The sequence below is a fragment of the Giraffa tippelskirchi genome, chromosome 3, assembly GCF_054371585.1.
Source record: "Giraffa tippelskirchi isolate mGirTip1 chromosome 3, T2T-mGirTip1v1.2.pri, whole genome shotgun sequence".
In the NCBI taxonomy this organism is placed as follows: domain Eukaryota; kingdom Metazoa; phylum Chordata; class Mammalia; order Artiodactyla; family Giraffidae; genus Giraffa; species Giraffa tippelskirchi.
The window spans coordinates 157,481,885-157,500,565 of NC_137277.1; the positions used below are offsets into that span (position 1 = coordinate 157,481,885).

General features: G+C 36.0%; 1 protein-coding gene across 2 annotated transcripts in view; it reads right to left on the minus strand.

Annotated features, from left to right (window-relative positions):
* ERBB4 (erb-b2 receptor tyrosine kinase 4) overlaps positions 1 to 18,681 on the minus strand; it is a 1,244,626-nt gene that overhangs the window by 238,070 nt on the left and 987,875 nt on the right. For both annotated transcript variants that reach the window (XM_081582978.1, XM_081582977.1), the window contains one exon: positions 3,320 to 3,452. In XM_081582978.1, coding sequence (XP_081439104.1) covers positions 3,320 to 3,452 — 133 coding nt within the window. The remainder of the gene's footprint in view (positions 1 to 3,319; positions 3,453 to 18,681) is intronic.

The window sequence follows — 18,681 nt, forward strand, 5'->3', positions numbered from 1 at the left end:
AAATGATAAAATGTATCAATAAAATTAGGCTACTTTTTTTAACAGTTTGACAATACATTTCTATTTCATTTTCAAATTTAAACTGTAATAATGCATATAACTGCATTCAAGTTACATAATCTCGAAAAGAATCACACAAGTCTTTATTAAACCTGAAAACAAAATCTCCTGCAGAGAATCCTCTTCATTTGAATCCTGCTGTGCAGAATTTGTTTGGTAGATTTTGATATATATACTATGTGTATAATAAGAAACTTTTATAAATTATTTTTTAAATCACACGCAAAAGTCATACAAAAATCATATGTAAATTTCGGAACTGGATTTTTTTTGCACTTTGGGTTAGATACGCTTAACATATATATATATATATATATATGTGTGTGTGTGTGTGAACTCTATATATAGACATGGGCCTCCCAGGCTGCCCTAGTGGTAAAGAACCTGCCTGCCATTACAGAAGACATAAGAAATGTGGGTTTGATTCCTTAGGTTGGGAAGATCCCCTGCAGGAGGGCATGGCAACCCATTCCAGTGTTCTTGCCTAGAGAATCCCATGGACAGAGAAGCCTGGCAGGCTACAATCTATAGGGTCTCAAAGAGTCTGACACAAGTGAAGCGACTTATCACACAGCATATATAGACCTATACTATGAAATAATTTCATATTTTGAAAACTTCACAATTCTACCTGAGACATTTAGTCCTCTGCAATTTTCTTAAGTAGCATTCAATTTTTTTTTTACAAACACATTTTCCCCCAGGAATTTGAGCATTATATCATTAAAAGAAGCATAGTTTTATTTTGTGATGCAGTATGATAGAAAGAGTTTAAATCTGTGGGTTTTTATACCATTGCTGCCACTCATAAGCTTAGAATGCAATTTATCCTTCCTGGCCCTTCATTTCACATCTGTAAAGTTGGTGTAGCAATAATTACTTTAGAAGATTGTTAAAGGATAAAATGGTATATAGCATAGATGAAAAATTTTGGACGTTATCTGCCATAATATAGGCAACAAATCTGTCACTTCAAGGGATAGGATTGTCTCTCATTAATACATTTTTAAATTACAGCATCTATAAAAGCATTAAGCTTATCTGCATATCAATAAATGTATGTTAAAAAAAGATTTCTTTTATGTATGCAACAGAAAAATAGACACTGTGTAGCAAAATGATTTGGGGAAAGTGTATCAATTTTAAAAACCATCCAACTGCACATCAGGTTTTAACAACTTTCACCTCTGAGGCAAGATTTCTTGCTTCAGTAATTGAGAATTTAAGTAGATCCTCTTAAGAATTCCTCTTCTATTTAGATGGTAGAAAGTCATAGTTATTTACTTTTACTGAGAGAAATATGGGAATTCAACAATAATCTAATTTAGCCCTAAGTGATAACTTTCTATTTAAAAAAAAAATAGAATATACTTACAAAACCAATTAGTGTACATTTATTTAGTAATGAAATGCCAATTCGACAGGCATTCTTAGAAAGCACTGTATTAATAAAACAAGACAAACAACTCTTTTCATAGCAATGAGCCTTTCCTACAGAAGGTTAAGAGAATTTGTCTATTTAGTCAAGCACCTAAATATCGACCGCTATACAAAACCTTCCATTCTTCTCCAACTCTAGTTTATTTACTTCACTTTTCAAGATTCTCTCAGTGACTGCTCCAAACTGGCCATATGAGAGAATTCCGCCTGCCAAACTTCTATTCATGTTCACATGTACAAAGCTAAAAGTGATCAAGTTGGGTCTTCTGCATCATCCATCTTAAGTAGAAACTGTTACTATGTTGACTCTGCGTCTATAACTGACTACTTAATGTTTGAACCAGCCCATTCTAATCTCAGATAACTTCCATCATTAGGAAGTATTTCCTTACATGTAGCTGTATAGTAGCTTTCTGAAACTGTCACATATTTCTTCTATCTAGATTCAACTTCTAGGGGGAAAGAGCTAAAATTTAATTCATTATCAGTGTGAGAAACTTATAAATGAATGAATATTCCCATTCTTGTCAGTGTTAAGAGGAAGTCAGACTGTCACACTGACAGAAAGCAATCGCAGAGAAGGCTGTCTCAGTACAGATTCGCTCTTAATTGTTTAGACAGGCATTGGTACGTGCATCGGGAGACAGCTGCTGCTTCTGTCAAGTCGCTTCAGTCGTGTCCGACTCTGTGCGACCCCACAGACGGCAGCCCACCAGGCTCCCCCATTCCTGGGATTCTCCAGGCAAGAACACTGGAGTGGGTTGCCATTTCCTTCTCCAATGCATGAAAGAGAAAAGTGAAAGTGAAGTCGCTCAGTCGTGTCCTGACTCTTCGCTACCCCATGGACTGCAGCCTACTAGGCTCCTCCATCCATGGGATTTTCCAGGCAAGAGTACTGGAGTGGGCTGCCATTGCCTTCTCCATCGGGAGACAGAGATAGGATTTAAGTTGAGAAAGCTATGGTAACACACATTCTTCTGCAATTGCTTTCTCTCTGATAGCCTGTATGCTGAAAATGATCATCTTGCATGCCAGAAAACTCAGTGTGGCAATAATATTTTATGGGTAATTTACATATTCACAATAACTAACATGCATAATATTAAATGCATAGTGTGGGAAGGTCTAAGCTTTATGCTGAAGCTCGTCTTTTCACTGCTGCTATAATGAGATCGGTGGCTACCCACTGAATGACCCTTAATTAAAGCATAAATTGCTTGCCGATCTGGCTTTATTTTAGCCAAAATAATTCTATCTCTTGCTAACTTTTTTTAGTTCTGTTACGAAGATATCTTCTTACTCAGATATTTTCTGGATCTCCTACTTTGATATCCTAGAGTTTATTAATGGACCCCTGGCCCCCAAAGAAACAGATCTATCTTTTCCCAATATGATAATTTCCTTGACTCTTGTTATTTGCCCTCTTCAAGTCATGAGCCTGCCTTGACTTCATTTATTATACATCAAAGTTTATTTGCATCAAGTTTGTATAATAGAAAGTAGAAAATATTAGTTGCTCAGTGTGTCCGACTCTTTGCAACCCCATCATCTGTCCATGGAATTCTCCAGGCAAGAATACTGGAATGGGTTGCCATTCCCTTCTCCAGGGGATCTTCCAGACCTAGGGACTGAACCCAGATCTCCTGCACTGCAGGCAGATTCTTAACACTCTGAGCTACCAAAGCATACTATAAAAATATAAATCCTCAGCAGAAAACCAAATAGAATTTTCACTTGGATTAAAAACTGAGTATCATAAAAACCTTCTAACTCTAATGAAAGTCCCTAAACACGTGAAGAGAAGAAATGAACACCTCACCTCTGTTTCCAGGAATCTTCTTAAGGCTCTTTTCTTTTTGATGCTCTTCCTTCGGGCATAAACTGCAAATGTTAGGCCCACAATGACCAGGATGAAGAGCCCACCAATGACTCCAGCTGCAATTAGAGGAGTCCTGCCAACCAGAATGGAAAAAAGAATAATAAAAGTAAGAGAGAAAAGACAGAAAAAGAGGAAAGGATGGTTGTTTATCCACATATCACAAGTCTAATCAGTTAGAAGAAACACAAAAACACATTACTTTTTCTCATGGTAAAAACTGCACTTTTTTTGTTTTGTCCTGTTTTTTAATAGTAAACCATGCACAGACAACTAGTCTTTGGGGATGAGCAGCCACAACATGCCATTTGATGAAACATGTAAAATTTGATAACAAAATGAAGAACATATGCCAAATTATTGATACAGGATCACTTTAAATTGTTTTAATTTTACTTTTATCTATAAAGAATAAAAATGCATTTAAATAGTACTGTTGTGATATATTATTTTCAACATTTTCTCTAAAGCAGGCTTTCTCAACAGTGGCACTATTGACATTCGGGGCTGGATACTTGTTCATTCTGGGGACTGTTTTACACATTTTAGGATGTTTAGCAGCATCCTCTTCCTCTATCCACTAGATGGCAGCAACACTCACTCTCTCGCCCCAGTCATGAAGTTGTCTCCAGACATTGCCAAATATGTGTCAAAATCACCCCAATTGAGAACCACTGTTCTAAACTAAGAATGAGTGGTCTGAGGGACATATGAACCCCATGACTCTGGCATACAAACAGACCAACAGAGAGATGCATTGACAAAGTGCTATATCAAACTCTGTCAAAGGCAATTCTGTTGGGAAAAGGGGCAGGAGAAAGATGAAGAATTGGGTCAGACAGGTTTTCAGAGTTATGATGACTGGAGTAAGCATTATTATCAAAAGCATGACTAGCCATCATATACCCATGAAAGAAGTTTACACATTATTAAATAAAAATACGTAAATGGCATTAAAATAGGAAGACATTGACCAGAGATTTTTATTCTTAAAATGTTTCTCTAATATATTGCTTGCTAAGGCAAGCTTTTGAAACTGATCACTTTTTGTTTTCTAAGATTAAATTTTTTGCTTACTTGAAAAGTAATGTTTATGGTCTTAACTTCTTGTCCCGAACAGATTAGTATCTATGAGCTTCCCATGGTCAGTCTTGAAATACATTAATATCATATGCCATATGAAACAGTTCAGAGTAAAACACATATTGACTATGAAGTCATGATAGATATCAAAACTAAAAAAGACTTCCTTGAATGCTCATGTTTTCTGTGGTAAAGTGTTTTATGTTTTATATTACTATTTGCAGAAGAACCTACTTTATACAGCTACACTCTTAGAAAAATAATTACTTGTTCATGTAAGATAAAGTTTTGCTCAAAGATCAGAAATAATGAAAGTGGATGATCCAAAGTAAAATATTTAAATTTTAAAGAGCTATTGGAAAAAAAAATCTGTCTAACTTCTTCTATAAATGAAGTCATGTCTTTTAAACACTATAACTGTTATATTATTGTCATATAAAACTGCATAGAAACCTTAAAAAATGGTTCATCCTAAAGGTTGTTGCCTGGCAGTTGAAAGTCCTTCAGCACATTGAAATGTTGCTATAATTCAACCAGATTTTCCTAAATGGAATTTTCTAAAGACATAAAAATCTATGCTGAGAAAATTACACTACAGTATGGAAACAAACTCATCATTGTAATGCCTTTTGGTATGTGTAAGATCACATTTTTGGTATTCCAGTTAGATATGCATTTCAGAAAACATTTTAAGTCTTCAACTCAAGGCATATTTTTCAGCTCAAGTGCCTAATACATCTCTGAAAAGTCACTACTATAAAAAGAGTTACATTTTTGTTTCCTTAGCCCAATGTTTTATTGTAAAGGATTTATGCATGATTGAGAATAGTCCCCAGCATTTTGTTTGCTATAGATTTTAACTAAATTCTAATCTTTCTCTACTTATCCATTTTGCAAAAGAATAAATGGTATGTATTTATGAAAGCATTTGTCAATGTCACTGTAAATTAAAAGAAAATTCTCTATTTTTTTGTTTGTCTTTCATTTTAAGAGTGATCATTTCCAACAGAACAAGATTCCTGACTCTATTTTTTTCATCTAATTCAAATGGATATCAGTTATCATATCATTTCTACTTAGTCTTGGCAATGAAAATAAAACATTCAAAAACTCAATAGACAGTAATTTCTATGATTTTCTAGTTAGCTTTTACTTTTGTTATTTTCCTTCAGCAGTTCCTTGGTTGATTTGCATTCCTCTAGTTGTTTTCTTCTTTTACCACTTGGCAGGAATGAGAGTGTTACAAACAACCCAAAGAAGCAAAGAACTAGAGTTTCTGCACCTAAAATTCATACATAAATTCTTGCTGGATGTTTAAAGAGGCCTAATTCTTCTTAGTTCAGCAGAAGTTACTCTTGAAAAAGAAAAACAAAAATTAACCACAAGGAAGCAATCAAGTTGAAAAGCAACAATGTTCTATAAGAAAGCTTGCTTGTGTTTTTCATACGTGAATATCATGATAAAAGATATTGATTTTGATTAAGAAGATTTAATATATATAAAAAAAATTGACGTGAAATGTAACCCTGGCCTGGACTCTAGCTCTGACAAGCCAGCTATACAGAAATTTTTTCGATAACTTGAGAAATTAGAATATGGATATGATAGTAGATGAAATAGAATATACTGGTGTGTAAAGATGTAGACCAGAAATCAAAAATACTGAGTTAAAACACAGTAGGCACTAAATCAGAAAAAGATTCTTATACACATATATATATATGTGTACAAAAAAAAAGATCTGGAAAAATGTACAATAAGACACTAAATGGTAGTTGTTTCTGAATTATATGACTCTAGCATTCTTATTTTTTTATTTTTACCATTGAACATCTTTTTAATATTCTCCAATATGTCTTCCCTTTGAAATATAGGTTAATGAAACTTAAGAAAAATACAGAAAAAATAAATCTTTATCTAAAAGCTTAGTTTTACAATAATAGCCTTGTTGTCTTCCTTTTTTCTTTGTGAATGTTTACTTTGCATTTTTTCAATTAAGATTTCATTTTGCTATTCCCTGTCCACTTTTATGATCTAAGTACTTCTGAAGGTATTTTCTATTCATTATAGCTTAATTTGTCTGAGACATTTAATTACCACTATGTTTCTTACAAGTAACATTATATTTTACAAGATCAGTCTAATTTGAAAAGTTATACCACTTCACATTTCGTACTCCTCTGCAATTTTGATGATTTCTAGACATTTGTAGGTGTGGGATAGATGCCCTTTTTTTTTCCTCCCTGAAAGTTAATGCTTCACTCTTTATAAGAATCCTTTGGATAAAAGGGATATAGCAACTTAAGTTGCAGTTTTAAATTGTTGTGTATCTCTCCTAGGTCTAGTGCTGACTATTGCCAACTCAGCTATATTCCTGAAGGAGAGTGTGTTCCTCTTACATATGGGTCAGAGTAACCTCTTAGAGGCTAACATGTGACATTAATGAAATCATAAGGGTCAAAACCAAGAGACCTAGAATACTCTGTAATCCCTTATCTGTAATAGGAGTATTGCTTGTTCTCTGTCTTTTGCCTGTCCATTGAAAACCTTTGGGATACCCTTAAGTACACAAGATAGGGCATGTCAAGTGACAAGTGTGAGCTTTTACTAAAGGAATGCTATCAGGTGATATTTTATCTTATTCTGTGATTTTAAAATAGTATAATGAAACTGGTATCTCCCATCTATTCATAGAAACTAATATAATAAGGATTCTGAATCACAAATGAACGTGACTAATTTATTTAAAAGCATATAACTTGGATTTCACAGTTTCTTTTAGAAGTTCAGAGACAACACGATATATTATTCTATAATCTTGAAATGCAATTATCTATTTAAAAATTATATATTGAAGAGTAGTGTCTCCCCAGACCATGCTATTCATATAATAAGATGTATTCTTATTATTCTTTAGTATATTTGAACTATGCTATTACTCACTGGAGAATATAAAATGTGAGTGAATCATGGAACTTGATTTCATAATCACCCAAATACTTTTTTTCACTGATCTGTTTCCTTTCAGATAACAGATCAGAAACAAAATAAAGTCAATATAATTTATGATTAAATTTCAAGTAGTTTTAAAACTATTTGATTACATCAATTTTGTTTCATTTAATGTCAAGGGCAGACTATTCTACAAAATGTGTGCAGTGGTATTTTCTTTAAAAGTGTAAATTTAGTAAGACTGGTACTTTAATATAGTCACTGTGCTGTGCTGTGCTAAGTCACTTCAGTGGTGTCCCTATGGACTGTAGCCCGCTAGGCTCCTCTGTCCATGGCATTCTCCAGGCATGAATACTGGAGTGGCTGTCATTTCCTACTCCAGAGGATCTTCCCAACCCAGGGATCAAATCTGTGTCTCTTAAGTCTCCTGCCTTGGCAGGCAGCTTCTTTCCTACTAGTGAAAAGAATACTAAATCTATAAGATTCTTTTGTATTAATTTCATGAAATAAAAGGATTTTAAATTTATAATATAGGCATATTTTTAATTCTTAAGTATAGAATAATTTTCAATTACAGATAAAGGAATCAATCAGAAGTTCTATTAATATAACACACTGACAATATAGTTTACAACTCACAGTATTGACTTTATATCAGAGAACTCCACCTTTAGAAGCTCTAAATTAAACAATTTGAAGTCAGATCCTCAGAATCCTTTGGATCAGACTTAAGGCCATAGGGCTTCCCTGGTGCTCCAGTGGCTAAGATTCCACACTCCCAATATAGGGGCCTGGGTAATCCCAGGTCAGGGAACTAGATTTCACATGCTGCAGCTAAGAGTTTGCATGCCAAAACTAAAGATCCCCAAATACCATGACTAAGCCCCAGCACAGCCAAATACATAATTTTTTTTTTTTTTTAAAGCTTAGGGTTGCTTTATTTTCTGTCCATGGGTCCTAAAGGTTAAACTGATTTTTTTTTTTCAATTTACACAGAATTATAAACAAACAAGTCTAAGAGGCTAGTTAGATCATTTTAACCATTTTTGAATAACAAAGTTTAAATGAAAGTGTAAAATAATGCCTCTAGCATTATTACTTTGTGTTTACCTTTCAAATCTTCACAATTTTTCCTTATAGTGTTATATAATGCTAGAAAAATGTTTTCACCTCAGACCAATTTGACTTTTATTAGGTTGGTGAAAAGTAATTGTGGTTTCAGGCTGTGAATTTTAAATCATTATAACTAGGCTCAAACACATCTTTATTAATCAAAATAAGAACAATCAACACATTTTTGACAACAAAAAATAAGTTTGTTTATTCCTGTAGTGTAAAAAATCTGTGCTTCAGAATTCGACAAACTCTTGGAAAGCATTTTCTGACTCCTGCTGATTGTTTAAGCGTTTCCCCTGCAAAACATTGTGGCGATGTTTGAGGAACTAGTAGTCAGTTGGGGTGAGGTCAGATGAATATGGGGAATGAGGCAAATTTTTGGAGCCCAATCCTTTCAACTTTTGAAATGTTGGTTGTGTGACATGCAGTTGGGTGGTGCTGTAGAGAAGAACTGTGCCCTTTCTGTTGCCCAATGCCAGCTACAGGTGTTGCAGTTTTCAGTGTATCCCACTGACTTAGTGATTTACTGAGTGTACCTCTCAGATATAATGATTTTGCTGGGATTCAGAAAGCTGTAGTGGATCAGATGGGCAGCAGACCACCAAACAGTGACCATGACCTTTTTTTTTTTTTTTGTGCAAGTTTGGCTTTGGGAAGTCTTTGGAGCTTCTTCTTCTTGGTTCAGCCACTGAGCTGGTCATCAGTTCAGTTCAGTTCAGTCGCTCAGTCGTGTCTGACTCTTTGCGACCCCATGAATTGCAGCACGCCAGGCCTCTCTGTCCACCAACTCCCGGAGTCCACCCAAACCCATGTCCATCGAGTCGGTGATGCCATCCAACCATCTCATCCTCTGTCGTCCCCTTCTCCTCCCGCCCCCAATCCTACCCAGCATTAGGGTCTTTTCCAATGAGTCAACCCTTCGCATGAGGTACCCAAAGTATTGGAGTTTCAGCTTCAACATCAGACCTTCCAATGAACACCCAGGATTGATCTCCTTTAGGATGGATTGATTGGATCTCCTTGCAGTCCAAGGGGCTCTCAAGAGTCTTCTCCAACACCACAGTTCAAAAGCATCAATTCTGCGGCGCTCAGCTTTCTTCACCGTCCAACTCTCACATCCATACATGACCACTGGAAAAACCATAGCCTTGACTAGACGGACTTTTGTTGGCAAAGTAATGTCTCTGATTTTAAATATGCTATCTAGGTTGGCCATAACCTTCCTTCCAAGGAGTAAGCGTCTTTTAATTTCATGGCTGCAATCACCATCAGCAGTGATTTTGGAGCCCAAAAAAATAAAGTCTGACACTGTTTCCAATGTTCCCCCATCTATTTCGCATGAAGTGATGGGACCAGATGCCATGATCTTAGTTTTCTGAACGTTGAGCTTTAAGCCAACTTTTTCACTCTCCTCTTTCACCTTCATCAAGAGGCTCTTTAGTTCTTCTTCACTCTCTGCCATAAGGGTGGTGTCATCCGCATATCTGAGGTTATTGATATTTCTCACACCAATCGTGATTCCAGCTTGTGTTTCTTCCAGCCCAGCGTTTCTCATGATGTACTCTGCATATAAGTTAAATAAGCAGGGTGACAATATACAGCCTTGACGTACTCCGTTCCCAATTTGGAACCAGTCTGTTGTTCCATGTCCAGTTCTAACTGTTGCTTCCTGACCTGCACACAGGTTTCTCAAGAGGCAGGTCAGATGGTCTGGTATTCCCATCTCTTTCAGAATTTTCCACAGTTTATTGTGATCCACACAGTCAAAGGCTTTGGCATAGTCAATAAAACAGAAATAGATGTTTTTCTGGAACTCTCTTGCTTTTTCGATGATCCAGCGGATAATGGCAATTTGAACTCTGGTTCCTCTGCCTTTTCTAAAACCAGCTTGAACATCTGGAAGTTCACGGTTCACGTATTGCTGAAGCCTGGCTTGGAGAATTTTGAGCATTACTTTACTAGCATGTGAGATGAGTGCAATTGTGCGGTAGTTTGAGCATTCTTTGGCATTGCCTTTCTTTGGGATTGGAACGAAGACTGACCTCTTCCAGTCCTGTGACCACTACTGAGTTTTCCAAATTTGCTGGCATATCGAGTGCAGCACTTTCACAGCATCATCTTTCAGGATTTGAAATAGCTCAACTGGAATTCCATCACCTCCACTAGCTTTGTTCGTAGTGATGCTTTCTAAGGCCCACTTGACTTCACATTCCAGGATGTCTGGCTCTAGGTGAGTGATCACACCATCGTGATTATCTGGGTCATGAAGATCTTTTTTGTACAGGTCTTCTGTGTATTCTTGCCACCTCTTCTTAATATCTTCTGCTTCTGTTAGGTCCATAGCATTTCTGTCCTTTATCGAGCGTATCTTTGCATGAATTGTTCCTTTGTTATCTCTAATTTTCTTGAAGAGATCTCTAGTCTTTCCCAATCTGTTGTTTTCCTCTATTTCTTTGCACTGATCGCTGAGGAAGGCTTTCTTATCTCTCCTTGCTATTCTCTGGAACTCTGCATTCAGATGGGAATATCTTTCCTTTTCTCCTTTGCTTTTTGCTTCTCTTCTCTTCCAAGCTATCTGTAAGGCCTCCTCAGACAGCCATTTTGCTTTTTTGCAAAAAAAGCTGGTCATCACTGGTTGTCATACAAAATCCACTTTTCATCACATGTCACAGTCCGATCAAGAAATGGCCTGTTGCTGTTGCATAGCATAAAAGAAGATGACACTTCAAAATGATGATTTTTTTGATTTGCAGTCAGCTCATGAGGCACTCACTTATTGAGCTTTTTCACCTTCCCAATTTGCTTCAAATGCTGAAGGATCATAGAATGGTCGACATTGAGTTCTTTAGCAATATCTCCTGTAGTTTAAAGAGGATCAGCTTCCATGATCATCTCAATGGTCACTGTCAAATTATAATGGCCAGCCACTGCGCTCCTCATCTTCAAAGCACTCATCTCCTTCTCAAAATTTGGTGAACCACTACTGTACTGTGCGTTTACTAGCAGTTCCTGGGCCAAATGAGTTGTTGATGTTGCAAGTTGTCCCTGCTGTTTTACGACCCATTTTGAACTCAAATAAGAAAATCATTCTAATTTGCTTTTTGTCTAACATCATTTCCCTAGTCTAAAATAAATATAAAATAAACAGCTAGTAATCAGTCATTAACAAAAAACATAAAGCCAGAAATGCTCATTAAAATGATATATACTATAACAACATATTAAATATTTAAGAATGTATTCCAATATCAAACAGCAAAGTTCAACAATGCAAAACCACAATTACTTTATCACCAACCTAATAATTGTATGCCTGCCTCCACTAGCTGGAAGAGCAGTACCATCATAAATAACTCAGCTTAAATACACGTAAGTACATTCTTCACCAAAGGTAATGAAAAATAAAAAACATAGCAGGAGCTACCTAGTCTTTCTCAGATTCCTGAGATCTGACATATTTGCCTCTAGATCTTGCTTAATACTATCATGAAAGCAAATACTTTTGAAACAGTGCTCAGTTGTATCGGACTCTTTGCGACCCCATGGACTGTAGTCTGTAGACTGTAACCAGGCTCCTCAGTCCATGGGATTTTCCAGGCAACAATACTGGAGTGGGTTGCCATTTCCTTCTCCAGGAGATCTTCCTGACCCAGGGATTGAACTCAGGTCTCGAGCATTGTAGGCAGACGCTTTATGGTCTGAGCCACAAGGGAAGTTCCCTAACTCTTTACATATGAATACACATGAATACATACACATTCATACAAGAGTATCTAAGTATTATCAAGTTTCACTTCCTGGGAAGGTAAATTAGTTACTGCCTGTAAGAAACCATGAGAATCCCATGAACAGAGGAGTCTGGCGGGCTATAGCCCATGGTGTTGCAAAGAGCTGGACACACTAAGTGACCAAACAACAATAAACCTACGTATAACACAAATGGATGTTTCATACATTAGAGTCAGAAGTGATGACTCTCTGTAAGCTTATATTTTGTTTTAAAATATGATTATATGACATTGGTTAACATCCTGTATCTTATCTTTCCTCCAAAAATGTTATAGTAACCATCAGACAAAAGCATGAATCTATCATTGACCAGAGGTTAAATGTATCCACAGTAATAGACTACATTTCCTAATTTGCTCTTTAAATGGAGCTGATCAAAAACATCTTGCCTCTTTACTGAAAGAAAATTCTTAGAATCAGTTGCCAACTGAGATAAATAATACCACTTCACAAATAGGAGCTTTTCAGTATTATATTAATTATGTATGTAAGCAGTTTAAACACAGGAAAGTGAAAGTCACTAAGTTGTGTCAGATTCTTTGTGACCCCATGGACTATACAGTCCATGGAATTGTCTAAGCCAGAATACTGGAGTGGGTAGCCTTTCCCTCCTCCAAGCAATCTTTCCAACCTAGGGATTGAATCCAGGTCTCCTGCATTGCAGGCAGATTCTTTACCAGCCGAGCCACAAGGGAAGTACAAACACAGGAAAAGTTCTGTCCAAATAAGAGGAATGCAAGATTTGGCTGCCATTAGGTACTCATTGGTTTTATGACACTTGTAATGTCACTAACAATTATTTCCTTTTTCAAAGGGAAATAATCTAATAGAAATGAAAACATTAAAAACTCTATCTCGATATAGAACTCTCCCCTTTTATAGAGATATATCAGGGATTTTTTGGTTTTAAATACTGCACTTATGTTCAAATAATTTAATAAATTGACTATAAGACATTTCATTCCAGTAATACTTGCATATTTTTAATTAAAATTTTCTTTTTACATACATTGCATACCTTCACAATAACTATGCAATATAGATCTTATAACCTCCATATTAAAAATAATAAATAGACTCAAAAAAGGTAAAATACTTAGATAAGGTTAAACATAAATAATAATGCTAACATTTTACATCTTATAATCTTAAGTTCATCAATTTTTCAGCTATATTAAGTTGTCTTTCTTTCTAAAGGTGTTTCATTAGAATTACTTTAGAGAAGAGAAATACAATTAATCAGATCTTTCTTCAATACTTATATTTGATAATAGAGAATATAAAATGCACATAAATTTATTTAGGAGTTCTAATAAACTGTTTGATTTTATCTTTAATTTTATCTTAATGTTGTAATTCTCATCAGACTGGCACTTTCTCTGCATTGTTATGTCCATTATGATTTATGTCTATTAAGTCATTTATGTGCTTATTGACAATTATAAATGCTTTAGTTCTTCACTTAGCTTCACTTTATTTTCTCAGTGAGAAAACAGTTAACAAGATTTTGAGAGGGTTAAAAACTTGGATTTCCTAAAGAAAAAGCAAAGACAAGCAGAATCTATCACTCTGGTGATAGTTCTTACTGCACTGTTCATCTGTTCAGTCTTCCCCAAAGTGGTTCAGATTTGAAACAACAGACCTTGAAACATTAGAAAATATTGAAATTCCCCAGAAGACATTTTAAGGGTCACTGCCTAGGGCAAGGAGAGCCATATTAATGTGTGTTTTTTTTCTTTTTCCCCTCCTGTAAACTGTGCTTATCTGACCCATAATTCTACCTGCTCTATAAATATGACACATCTTTTCTTTTCTGAGCAAATGAAAGTGATGTGGATAAAACTCTGAGGCATTCATCAGTTGATAGTTATAGTTTTTATTTGATGAGACCTAGAGTATTACAGTATATTATTTAGGGTATTACAGTATCCTTTGATTAGGATTTGAGATCTCTCTATTATATCTTACATGTGACCAGAAATGTAAGTGCTGAAGCAGATGAAGCAAAACATATTGTCCCTCTTCCTAAGAAAATGAATGTTTCTTGACTTTTCATGTGTTTAAATAAATGCTTTTCCCAGTAAGTTTTCAATATGCTGTTACATATTATTCAAAACACAGCATTACAAGTTATTTCAGAAAAGATATTACCATTAAACAAATATGTAAATATCATTTGGATTATGTCTAGAATTAGAACTGAAAAAAAATTCCAATAGTTTCACAGTGATTCCTTCCTCCAATTTACAAGTAATATTTATACCTATCTATGAGTTTTTGTTTGCTGCAATTTTAGGAAAGCATACAAACCTGTACATTTGATTTTTGAGGCAACTATTCTCATGACTAAATACACAATCCTAAGAGTACAAATAATCCACCTATGAATTTTATACCTTTGCATCGTTTTCAGCTTTGCTGAAGTATAATTGACAAATATCTATGATTTGTTACAAATAAAGTACTGAAAGAGAATTAGATAAGAAAGAACTTTTAGCAGATTCGTGTAAGAGCTCAGGTAAATTTTTTGTCCTTAGACTTGTGTGTATGTATTGTGTGGTTTATACTTATTATACAATACAATCAATGTTCATATTAGTAGAACACTTTAAACATCTGTATAGGTAGAATATATACATATGTTGAATGAAATGAACATAATTTTTTAAATATTTAATTGCAAAATACATAACCCACTAAACACTGCTCTATCCCATTACCTATTCATCACATAGACATGGTAATCTGAAGCAGTATGCCAAAGTATTAAAAAATCGAAGATAAAAATCTTAAAATTTCAGTTATCACCTACCAAAATGATTCAGTATGATAAGGAATTACTTCCACAATAGAGGAGAAAATATTACATAAATGCTTCTCTATGAAGTAAAGTGTTGTTCAGGCTCCAAGTCTTGTCTGACTCTTTGTAACTCCATGGACTGCAGCACACCGGGCCTCCCTGTGGAGGTAAAGTACTTCCTACTTTACCTCCACAGGAAGTAAAGTAGGGGAGGAGTAAATCATTATAGGCACGATCCTTTATTCTCACATATTAACATTTTTCTTCACTTCAAAATCTCCATTCATTCTCATCACTGTAATTTCATACACCTATGCTACTAATGGGCTTCCCCTATAGCTCAGCTGGTTAAGAATCTGCCTGCGATTCAGGAGATCCACGTTGGATTCCAGGGTTGGGAAGTTCGGGTGGAGAAGGGAGAGGCTACTCACTCCAGTATTCTTCCCTGGAGAATTCCCATGGACACAGGAGCCTGGAGGGCTATAGTCCATGGGATTGCAAAGAGTCGGACATGACTGAGCAACTAAGAACAGCACAGCACATGCTACTAACAGAGATCACAGACTATCAGTTCAGTTCAGTTCAGTTCAGTCGCTCAGTCATGTCCGACTCTTTGCGACCCCATGAACCGCATCACGCCAGGCCTCCCTGTCCATCACCAACTCCCGGAGTCTACCCAAACTCATGTCCATCGAGTCGTTGATGCCATCTAGCATTCTCATCCTCTGTTGTCCCCTTCTCCTCCTGCCCCTAATCCTTCCCAGCATCAGAGTCTTTCCCAATGAGTCAACTCTTCGGATGAGGGGGCCACAGTATTGGAGTTTCAGCTTCAACATCAGGCCTTCCAATGAACACCCAGGACTGATCTCCTTTAGGATGGACTCGTTGGATCTCCTTGCAGTCCAAGGGACTCTCAAGAGTCTTCTCCAACACCACAGCTCAAAAGCATCAATTCTTCAGTGCTCAGCTTTCTTCACTGTCCAACTCTCACATCCATACATGACTACTGGAAAAACCATAGCCTTGACTAGACAGACCTTTGTTGGCAAAGTAATGTCTCTGCTTTTAAATATGCTATCTAGGTTGGTCATAACCTTCCTTCCAAGGAGTAAGTATCTTTTAATTTCATGGCTGCAGTCATCATCTGCAGTGATTCTGGAGCCCCCAAAATAAAGTCTGACACTGTTTCCACTGTTTCCCCATCTATTTCCCATGAAGTGATGGGACCAGATGCCATGATCTTAGTTTTCTGAATGTTGAGATTTAAGCCAACTTTTTCACTCTCCTCTCTCACTTTCATCAAGAGGCTCTTTAGTTCCTCTTCGCTTTCTACCATAAGGGTGGTGTCATCTGCATATCTGACGTTATTGATATTTCTCCCGGCAGTCTTGATTCTAGCTTGTGCTTCATCCAGCCCAGCATTTCTCATGATGTACTCTGCATACAAGTTAAATAAGCGAGGTGACAATATACAGCCTTGACGTACTCCTTTTCCTGTATAGAAAACTGCATTTATCTTTATCAAAACATCACACATTTGTGTGATGTTTATTGGGCACAGTTATGTAATATAGATTTAAACAGCACCATTTTGAGAGAATTTACAAGCTAATTTAACTAGCACTTTGATTTTTTTTCATTTTACATACAATTATGTATATAAAACCTCTTTGATTTTTAGTATGTTTATAAAGCAGCCCAATACTTGCCTTAGACTAAAAACAATTTTTTTTTGATGAAATACTTATACAAAGGGAGTAAGAAAATGTCCTTGAAAAAAAATCACTCTTTCCATTCAGATGATATATTGTCTACTTATTTTGCCCCTCTGGCAACGTTTTGTCCCACTGAAGGGACTTCCACATGTTAATGAGAAGCTGGATGAAATGAGAAGGGAGGAGACTTTAAGAGCAGCTACAGCTATGGGGAAAATGCCAGGATTTTGGACATCCATGTGGGATCACTGAACATTTTTTCCAGGATTAAAAAATAAAGCTACATTTGGCATGTGCTTTTATATGTGCTTAGTAACTCAGTTATGTCTGACTCTTTGTGACTCTTTGGTTTGCAGCCTGCAAGTCTACTCTGTCCATGGGATTTTTCAGGCAAGAATACTGGAGCAGGTTGTCATTTCCTCCTCCAGGGGAACTTCCTGACCCAGGGATGGAACCTGCATCTCCAGTGTCTCCTGCATGGAGGTGGATTCTTTACCCGCTGATGTGTTTTACATGTGTTATGTCTAATAATTCTTCTAACATATTGATTATTTGTGTGATGAATCTGAGGAAGGTTATAAAACTTGCTGCAGGTCCTAAGCATTCTAAGTGGTTAGGCATTTTGAATTTTGTCTTTACTCTAAAACTTTTTCTGTTTTCATTAAAATATGATTATGAGTATATTAGAAAGATTATTCTTCTAATATACTAGATAGATAAGCCAGGAAAATAAGACTAAATAACTATTTCAATAGTTCTTATTGGTAGCAATGAGGGACAGAGTAGGGAAGTATAGAGGATGAAGTAGAAAAGTATTTACAATAGCAGAAATATACATCAAGTGCATAAACTTGATGGTGAAGAGAGACAAAGGAGGCGCCAAAGATGACAAGACTCCAGTGCTTGGGTGAGTGGAAGGCTGATGATTCCCACCATGGGTGTGAGAAACAAAGAGAAAAAAACATTTGGATGGAGAATTGTTGATTCCTTTGGTTCTATGGATTTGAGGTGCCGAACAATATAAATGTATACTGTTATCATTTCAATATGCCTTCAGATTTCTGTGTCTACTTGTTCCTCCTCTAATGTCAAGAATTATACTTGTGCTGATTTTATTAACAGCTCCACATTTTTTAATTAAAGAGAGCCACAGATAACATAATGCCATTTTCTTTAAGCATTTCCAATACTTTATTTTTTCTCTGGGAATGCTAAAAAAGGAAAAGGAAGAAAAAGTTTGGTTCAAGGGGTTTTGGCATCACCGACTCAATGGACATGAGTTTGGGTAAACTCTGGGAGTTGGTGATGGACAGGGAAGCCTGGCATCCTGCAGTCCTTGGGGTCGCAAGGAGTCGGACACAACTGAGTTACTGAACTGAACTGAAGGGCTTTTATTTTCATTTCTGTTTTCTTTCCTCCTCCTTTTCCTTTTGTTTCCCTGATAAACTTATTTTGGAGCTTTGTTTCTCACATTAAGGTAAAGTTTGCTGTATCAATCTATTTTTGTTCTGATCATTTGAAAACATTCATTTTTAATGTAACACACATCTAAAATAGCTAATACATTTAAAAATGTTATTTGTACTATTGTACACAGAGCTGTTCTTCCCACTGGGTAAGACATGCTGAAATCAAGCACCTTTGGAAGTCTATACAGATCTTTGTTAATTCTGAGTCCTAATGATACCCCCTTTTTGGAGAACTGAACACTGGGTATTAAAGAAAGTTCTGTAAATGAAAAAGGTAGCTAAACATAATTATTCTGGAATATGCCACTTTATATTTTTTATTTTATGAGTTGGTAATTTTCACAGGAACAACCTTATGTTTTTAGATATAAAGTATTAAGT